Source organism: Syzygium oleosum, unplaced genomic scaffold (assembly GCF_021117445.2).
Source record: "Syzygium oleosum isolate NSW1041296 unplaced genomic scaffold, Sole_v2.1 Sole_v2.05, whole genome shotgun sequence".
Lineage (NCBI taxonomy): Eukaryota > Viridiplantae > Streptophyta > Magnoliopsida > Myrtales > Myrtaceae > Syzygium > Syzygium oleosum.
Window position 1 is genome coordinate 9,019,592 of NW_026607489.1, and position 9,476 is coordinate 9,029,067.

Consider the following 9,476-nt stretch of genomic DNA (forward strand, 5'->3'; position numbering starts at 1 on the left):
AAACGAATTCATGGCGAATTCATCTTTTCCAATGAATAAAAAAATCATTCGGAGCGAGTCCCTTTTTTAATTGTTTTGCCTAAGCAAAATTTCAGGGCCCCTTGTCCAGCGTCGGGCCAGATGGATGAACAAAAGGCAGAAGGACACTTAGGTAGATACCTTCGACCTATCGAACTCATGATCTAGCGGAGCTCCTTTCTCGATCGGCATTCGTTTCGTCAATAACAAGGTCAACAAATGTCCAAAATAGTTCTAACCAGTCGAGGATTATTAATTAAAACAATAAGGATGCGAATGGTATAGTTTTTGAGTAATTATACGGGGAAAATGCTCTCAAAATTTGAGCAAAATCCATCCTCTCAAACTTTGATCATTAATAGACGATGCCCTATCCAACGTAATAATGGAACAAAACGACATCATAGCTGCTGCATTTCCACACGATCATCGATGCTTGATGTTTGCATGGATATGTCGTGAGATCCCATGTCCATGCATGGAGGCATGTAAGCAGGCGGCGGACGGATGCTCGTCTCCGAGGTCCCTCCATCCTTCACAATGAAGGCAGTGTCCATGCCCCAGGTCATGTGTCGGTCCAGATGACAATGCCAAAACCACACCCCTGTTTCAATATTGGCCAGATCATTGTGTTAATGAAGGCAAAACGATTCTGTTTCGTGCATTTGCGAGAGAGTAAAGGATCAAAACAAAAGAAAGAGGCGAGAAAGGAAAAAAAAGATATGCATACCGGGATTATTAGCAGTAAACCTTATCGCTAGCCAACCGTTCTTAGGGACCGCAAACGTATTCACGTTGGGCGGGTCGATCAAGTTGTACGTCTCGGGATCCGTCTGGTTGTTGAAGTTGCCGTGACCGATTCTGACGACGTAGAAGCTGTGACCGTGCATGTGCATGGGATGGTTGACGGAGCCTTTCAACACGTTTGTGCCTTGGAAAACAATCTCCACCGTCTCATTGTAATTCAACACTTTTACTTTGGTCCCTTGGTACGTCATATCAACGCTATCCGGTAAATCATCTCCCGTGAAATTATACATGGAAGGAGGCCAATCCGGGAAATCCGCTGTATAAGTCCCACTAAGATTTCTGAACAAGAAAATGAAACCCATTAATGAGAATTCCGTGCACATTCACTTATTGAGTCATTATATGCAAACATCGATACATAGATTTGCCTTACCCTGGGCGGCCAGCCTACCTAACGACACGTACCTTAGTATCGAGGGTTAGATCCAGAGAGAGATCGCGAGATCAAGAGAGATCGAGAGAGAGAGGGAGGAGATGATGTTACCTATAGTAGGCCGATAGCACATCCAGGGATGGGTTCACCCAACTTATGTTGTTCAAGCTTGAGCCAAGTTTGTTGCCACTCACCGAAGTGCAAGAGCTATTGGGACAAAGTATCTCACCCATGGACGCGGTTATGAACATCCTCGTACTTACATCTCGTGGAACATCAACCGGATGATCCTCACTTGCCAAGCTTCTCAGCCGATTTGTAAATCTCAATGCCGCTCCATAGTCCAAATAGAGTGGGAGTGTGGCGTTCGGAAAGACCGGCGGTGATGACAAGCTGTAGTTCCCTTTATATTGCAAGATGGCCGATCCAATGCTATGGTCGAATCCAGTGACCTCGGCGTCTTCACTAGAGTATTGCCTCACGGCAATGTAGTACCTTCCGAGAGATTGGTTAGCCGTGAGTAGAACATCCATGGTCTGTCCCGGGCTTATCATGATGTAAGTTGTGACGATCGGCTTTATGTATCCTCCGTCCATCCCGACAACCGTCAGGCTATGGTTGGCGATGGCAAAGAAGAGCTCAGCGTTCATGACCGCATTGACTATTCGGAGAAGATACGTCTTCCCATAATCAACGTACCAGTGATGCGTTGTTTCTGTACCAAGAATTTCGATGAACCTTTATGAAAATGATTTCCAAGCATTATTCCTTATTATGCCAAAAGTAAATTTGTTTTGTCAACCCTCTGTCAAAAACAAGGTTATATATATTGCCACACATAACGATGGGGGAACAACATTCACCCTAATTATATCAATTGCATGAGACTTGTACACCCACAGAGAAAAGACGGGTTACTTAATTAGCAAAAGCGAGTCTACATAATTGATTTATCATGTGACACATTCTCATCAAGTGTTTGATATTCAATTTGGCTATCCATTTTTAAGTTAATTTCAAAATTTGATATTTATATCTCTCAAGTTACACTTTCTCCAATAGCACGTGTGTTGGGCTAAGAGAGGGTGTGTGCGTGTTAAATGGGCTAGACCCGTGAGTTGTAACTTAAGGCCATGATGTTGTAGCGTGTCTATTTCTAAGATAGCTTCTTGCTTGTCTTAAAATGTGGTCTTACGAAAATTAGAGGAGACAAGAGAGAGAGAGAGAGCAGACAAGAGAGAAAAGAGATAAAGAGGGGTTAGGGTTTTTAATTACATCCAAGGTTGCATTGCATTCAAATTGACATTGTTCTTCTATAAGGTTGTATCAAGATTCAAGAACGTTGTGTTTGCTCCTAGAGAGTGATAGCACATGCTTTGTAATTTGGAGTTTAGGGCGTAGTTCTTGTAGAAGGGGAAGCTCGTGTCTTTGTAGTTCTCGGTATGATTAGACCTCTTTATACTCTCGATTGAAGTTGGTTAGCAGATTCCGTCGCCCGTTAGTTTTTTCCGCTTCTCACATAGAAAGGTTTTCCACGTAAATCTCGTTATTGCCATCTTCTTTGATTCCTCTTTTATTGCTTCCGTTGTGTTATCATGGTTGTTTCTTGTTGGCTTGGTTGATTGGCTTCATATCTCACCTAGGCGTGGAAGGTTCTTGCTTCCTAACAATCTTGTATCAAACTAACTAGAAAGTAGAAATGTCACATTTTCTTCCCAGTCAAAACTCAACTTGAAATGCACTAAAACTAAGATTAACTCAAAAGACATAATTAACAAAACACTTGTCAAGAGATTAAATAAAAAAAGTATGTAATTTTCGATTTACCCTTTTTTTTTTCCTGTTATGCATAATCAATTATTTGAAAATCGCAATACTTTTTGGTAAATAATAAATATATATTTAACAGGTAATCTAAGGCAAACTTGTTAAGTTTGGGGGAAGTAGTACCTTGGGAGCAATTGCAGAAATCCCCAAGCTCACCGTTAATGGTGTAACCATCTGAATGCGGCAAATCGGTACCTTCCATCATTGCCTCGTCCACCAATTCATTCAAGTCCCCCATGTACCAAGCAGCTGTTCATTTGGCCAAAAGTATAACGATATTAAAAAACAAAGCTATTAAAATTAAGGAAAAATCACAAAAATCCCAAATTATACTTACTGTGACACATCTATCCTAAATTTTTTATTGTGACAAAAAAAAATACCACGTCCACTGTGACACATTTACTCTAAACTTTTTCTTATGACATAAACAATCCAAAACTTGTACCTACGTGACACATTTATCCCCGTCAAGGTTCCGTTAGATAATTTTTCAACAAAAACAATATCGTTTTTATTTCACTCAAGGGCGTTATATCAACAACGTTTGCTTTCTGCTGTCTATGATGGTAGATTTTTAACGTCTCATGGACAGAACTTTGACGTAGGGTAAATGTGTCACACAGGTACAGATTTGGGATTTTTTATGTTACAGAAAAAAAGTTTGGGTAAATGTATCGTGGTGGGCATAATTTAGAGGTTTTTGTGGTTTTTGCCCGTAAATTAAATTGAGCACACTAAAAAAGAATGTTAATACAAATATTCAATAAGGCGAAAAGAAAAGGGCCAACATATATCAACAATAGGGGAAATAATACTTTTTAAGAAAACTATAGTCTATAGTTGAATTGATATAATAATTAAATATTAAATCAAACATTCATCTATCACAAAATCTCCCAATAGTTTCAAAATATGAGGTCTCGAGTTCAAATACTTTCCAGACCCCTATTTGCCTCTCAAAATTACGTATGTCCATATTTTATTTGCCTAATTAAATATTAAATCACGTCTTCTTTTAAAACAGTTGGCTTCCTGATAATATTAGCCCCTCCCGCACCCCGTTGTGTCGTTATAGTTACCCAACTGGGCTATGAAATGACCACTAGTTTATGCATGACATAGTTATTTTCTTGTCTTTCAATATAGCACTACAGCATATAAGACGTAGGAGATCGCTTCACGTACCGATCACGATAACCTTGTCATCGTCGGGCTCTGAGAAGGGGTATGATTTTCCCGGTCCAGGTGAGATAACGATAGCACCATGAACCGTAGCTCGCGTCCAATCACTGTGGGCGTGCCACCAGAGGGTCCCTTCCTCATCGGAGAATATCACTTCGTACGTGAAGTTTGTTCCCGGTCCTATCGCACACTGGGTGATAAACTCCGGTCCATCTGACCATGGGTTCCTCGGTTGCTTTACTCCATGCCTGCATTTAACAAAGCTACATGACATCTCTCTGTTCGGTCGATTGGCCATACGGAAGAGCCACTTAATGAGGCTCAATTATATATTCAGGTACATGGCATTGGGTAGTCCGTGGACCATTTCCATTGAATTGACACTCCATCAGCCTGTCAGATAGGCCTTTCTTAACGGCGATACATTCATCATTTTGGCCTAATTTTCGACATACCAAATGGCGAACAACATGATATTTATTGCTTGGCATTGTCTTGACCGTCGAGGAAATTTATTGGATGGACTGGTCGGTGCAATCTAGGTCGAGTTGAATCCGACGAATCTCGAACGTAATTTTCAGAAACCACTGATAATCGGATGCTCTACGCGTACTTAAAGCATAGAATGACGAGCGACGGTGGAAGACCGAAAGGATAATTCTAAGTTCGTGTCACTTAAAAGATGTCTTGTTAGGCCTAATTACAATAAAAATCTTAAATTAATGGGCACGGGTCAATTACTAAGCTTCATTTGTTCTCTTCCTTTTGATATTTTCAAAACTTTCTTACGTAAATTCCCCGTGTTGTCATCCGGCTTATATGCATACTCTTCGAGAAAGAGGCTAGAAGTTTTAGGCTAAATAAATGATTTAGAAAATATTTTTCTAAAAATAAGTGTTTGTATTGCTTACAAAAATAAATGAACAAAAAAAATCTTCATCATCCACGAGAGTGTTTAGACATTAATTATTATTGATAATAAAAAATATTTTTATTTAATAATTATTTCAAGTTATACAAGTAATTATTTTTAGGAAAATATTTTCTAAATTATTCATTTTTCGCGAAATAAATGGATCTTAAAACTCTAAACTCCTACAAATTACTTAAGACTCTAAATATATTATATATGTGTGTGTCCAAGTCCAAATATGTCGAACGAACTGGCTATTTAAAAGGCAGAGCTCCACCACACGAAGTCTATCGTGCAACCCGTCCCCAATCAAGTTGACCATCGGGTGGGGTTTTTCATCTTGGATGTTGTACCTAATTTTTTATTGACAAAATATTTGTATTTAAGGACTGATGAATTTATTCCTTAGCCTTGCATCTATTGCAGATGGAAGACTTTTGTCTTTCACCCACGTGTTAAACGAATCTCTCCAATCGAATGAATCAGATTGCCCGACTCTTTTCGCAGTGTTATAGTCAAAAGAAAGTAATTGCACCATCAGACAATTTGACAATGAAATGCAAAGGCGCACAAATTCTTTGTCAGGGTCTGGGGCTCATGATATAAGAATGCAGTCCACCTACACACATCCTTTGATAAAATACTTAAATATTAAATCATACCTTCATCTAATAGCTTAAACTTTTAAAAAAAATTGACAATAGTCTCACAAAATCTCACATGATATCAAAGCAGGAAGTTCCGAGTTCAAATCTTTTCAAGCCCCATTTGCCGCTCCAATTAAATATGTTTGTGCGTCTTCATCTAACAGTTTAAGCTAAGACCATTTTTCGTCCACCTATCTATCTGATCTAACCAAGAATGGATCCAAGTGATTGCACTAAGTATGTACCCTTCTAGTGTATTTGAGCCTTTGGATTTTATAAGATTCGTGCGGAGTCGTTCCTAACCTAATGGGTTGGTGTCCGCACGCGGTGCAATTGGTTCGCCTAGTCGAATTCTTACATACAACATCGACAGAAAAAAGAAATGAATGAGCATGTGCAATCAAATAATCACATACAAGTTTGTGGACATAGTTTCTTTGGTAGGTTTTTCATGTCAGAACCAATGTTCCCATCTTGATTGCCAGAAAACATCGTAAATAGTAAAGCACCACCACAAGGCCCGAGGCGTTAATTTCTCCTTAAATCTCCAAGGTGCATTGCATTGATGGTCCTTCAGTTGACTTCTCTTTTCTAAAAAAGAAAACACACAAAGAGCCATAACCAACAAATAAAAGGGAGAAATTCTTTATAAAGAAAGGGATAAGTGCATTGGAAGGGGAAAAAAAGGTGGGTGTGTGTTTGGCTCTTTGCATTGGAAGGGAAAAAAAAAATTCACCATCGACAACAATAGTGAAATATTCTCATTTTAACCATGATGTTATGATTGTCGCCAATTACATTTTTCAAGAAATTAAATTTGTTAAAATTTTAAATAATTTTATGGAATCAATACAAATTGTTCTAAAAGGCGTGATTTATATTTAAATATTTTAATAAAGTTATCGGTTCCTTCAAAGCAACCTCGTTACTTGAGCTAAGCGACATCGCACTAGTTTTTTTTTTTTTTGGTCGAGTCATCGCACTAGTTTAGGAGATAGTAAATCTATAGAGAATATACCAAGGCGAGGAGGAGAGAATAGGGAGCCCAAGGTATAGAAAATTAAGCTTGGAAAGGACAAGAAACGAGAAGTTTTTCATCGACCAAAAGACAACTAAAAGTCAACCATGTCACAGTAGATTTCCACCATAAAGTGTCCCCAACGGTGACCCGCAAATAATGCAGTATGGCGGACTAATAGGTGCAGACATGATACAGCTATGCTTGGACTTCCATGGAGAGAAAATTGAAAGAGGAAAAAGCTAATCAATATGAAACAATCGCCAAAGTACTGGAATATAAAAGCAGGAAGGCAAAGGAAGAATCGCTTACCAGTGAAGCGTGACCCCGTAGTCTCCGTGGTTATGAACGTTCACGTACACCGTATCCCCTTTGTGCACTTTAATCGTAGGCCCCGGGAAACTGTCGTTCACCGTCATGATGCTCTTTGTCGAGCACAGCTTCGTCACGTTCGTCTCCTTCAGCTGCACGCCACCGACGAGAAGAATGGCGAAAAGTAAACCAAAAAAGGGTAAGCGCCTCAAATCCGAAGCACATTCTCGTTCATGAAACGGCGGCGACAATCGGAGCAATAGGGATTAAAAACTCACGATGAAGTCGTAGAAATGGACATCGGCTCGAGCCATGCGCAGCAACTGGGCAATGAGGAAAGCTGAAAATAAGAAGCGCCATGCCTTATGAGTGCTTATCAGAACCATTTTTTATGTGCGCAACGACAACGGCGACGCCCGGACGACGACGGACTCTTTTGTTGTTCTTCTACGTGGAGAGAGATTTTGGACCATCGCGTTTATTATTTATAGCCCCTCCCTATAACAATGAACCAAACGGTCGTCCCCTAAAGCTGAAAGATGCGAGCACATGTTTTATTCATCTTCCGGTCAACTTCTCAGACCGAACCGGTGCTCTTCAGACCAAAGGAACTACGCGTGTGCTCTTGCATCGCATCATAAAAGTATGAGCGTTAATGCTACGAAAAAACTCCAAATTAGTATATTTATCATAAATTTACTTCGAATTAATTTTTACTACAAAAAATTTTAAATTGATACGACGGCTCGCTTTGGTGCCTTAAGTTTTTTTGGATCCTTTGGTGCTAAAATTTTTTTAAAGCGATCGGCTTAGAGTCTGGCTAACCCGCGTCTGGGTACACAATTTTTCGCCGGAATCCGACGTGGCATTTTTTTTTTTATTAATTTCTCAAGTTGACGCTGGCCACCTGCGGGAGATCGGGATTTGTTGATGGTCGTTTTCAAAATTTTAGCACTTAAATGATCGTTTTTAAAAAATTTAAAGACTCACTTAAGATCGTTTTCAAAAATTTTAGTAGATCAAGTGATCCAAAAACACTTAAGTGATCGTTTTCAAGCCTCCGACTTGGCACCAAAGTGATCCGAAAAAAGTTGCACCAAAATGATCTCCGATGACACAAGTTATGTGCACTTATAGTGTCCATGATTTGCAATTTTTTTACTATAAAAATTTTAAATTTGTACACATGTGACAAATTTACCCCGCATTAATTTTTTGACCACAAAAAATCCCAAACTGATACATTTATGACAAATTTACCGTCCATTAAATTGGATTAATACCACGAAAAATCACAAATTGATAAACCTATGACAAACAGAGAGGTAAAACCCTAAACTGGTACACTCATCAACTGCCACGGAAAATAACGGAAGGTAAATTTGTCACAAATATACTAGTTTGAGATTTTTGGTAGTCAAAAAATTAATTTTGGGTAAATTTGCTATATGTGTACTAGATTAGGGTTTTTTGAAAAAGAAAGAATAATGAGGGAGTGTCAAATCTAAGGTATGCAAAGATACTGTCACCTTCTTTTTCATTCCGCAATCCAAATATGGAACCTGTTTATCTGGTTTCACTTGAAAATCTGTCGCTACAAACTGCGTTAGTTAACATTAGAGAACCGGTGTTTGTGCCCTGAGATTAGTCCAGAAGCTTAGGAAACCATCTCTTACTTCTTCAATTCTTCGAGAGTCTACTTCAATTCTTCAAGAATCTAAAGTCCGCAATTAGTAGGTGAGCCCATATACATTTCATAGGTCAATGTGTGCTGTGTTTTTCCAGAATCACGTGTATCCAATGGGCGTGCGTTGCGGATATTTTTGACATGGGGTCGAGCATTCTTTCTTAATTTTTTTCGAACTGGCAAGCAGACATATAAAGGTGTAAGTCAGATTTACGAGAAGAAAACGTGATGACACAATTTTTTATTTAAAGTTAAAAGGCTACTGGTCATTGTCGGCATATTTTACCCTTGTATGATTGTCCTTTCCCGCTTCAGTATCCTAGCGTGAGAAGAATTGTCTTTATTGGAGTTGGTGTTTAATAAATTCAATCAAGAACTACCCCTAGAATCTAGCTAAAGCTTGTAAGGATGACTCCATTCCGTGAATGGAATGTTCTATATTCATAAATTGTTTTTAGGTGTACATTTAATTTTGGAGAATAAGAAACAAAAGAGAAGAAGAGACCAGAAATTAGTCAAGTTCACCCTATTGACCGTCAAAGTGAAATGGTGTTTATGTTGCATGAAAGGGTGAAAAAAACAAATGTGAATGATTTTGTTCCAAAAGGTGCGATCTAGAATAACTTTGTTATAAAAGATACAATGCAATAAAGAGAGATTCTACCAGTGAACTTTTGGAGAGATGC

At 38.9% G+C, this 9,476-nt stretch overlaps 1 protein-coding gene across 1 annotated transcript; it reads right to left on the reverse strand.

The window, feature by feature from the left end:
- Window positions 1–247: 247 nt before the first annotated feature.
- On the reverse strand, window positions 248–7,571 carry LOC115681665 (laccase-15-like). The gene is made up of 7 exons (XM_030605666.2): window positions 7,382–7,571; window positions 7,104–7,255; window positions 4,217–4,461; window positions 3,152–3,277; window positions 1,313–1,916; window positions 749–1,107; window positions 248–622 (listed from the first exon to the last, which is right to left on the reverse strand). The coding sequence occupies exons 1-7, from the start codon at window positions 7,487–7,489 to the stop codon at window positions 420–422; spliced, it is 1,797 nt and encodes a 598-aa protein (XP_030461526.2). The 5' UTR covers window positions 7,490–7,571; the 3' UTR covers window positions 248–419.
- Window positions 7,572–9,476: the final 1,905 nt, after the last annotated feature.

Coding starts and splice junctions, on each gene's coding strand:
- LOC115681665 (XM_030605666.2), bottom strand. CDS start 7,489: ATGGTTCTGATAAGCACTCATAAGGCATGGCGCTTCTTATTTTCAGCT. Junction 1,917..3,151: donor TTTCTGCAATTGCTCCCAAG/GTACTACTTCCC, acceptor TTCTTGGTACAG/AAACAACGCATCACTGGTAC. Junction 1,108..1,312: donor GTGCTATCGGCCTACTATAG/GTAACATCATCT, acceptor TTTCTTGTTCAG/AAATCTTAGTGGGACTTATA.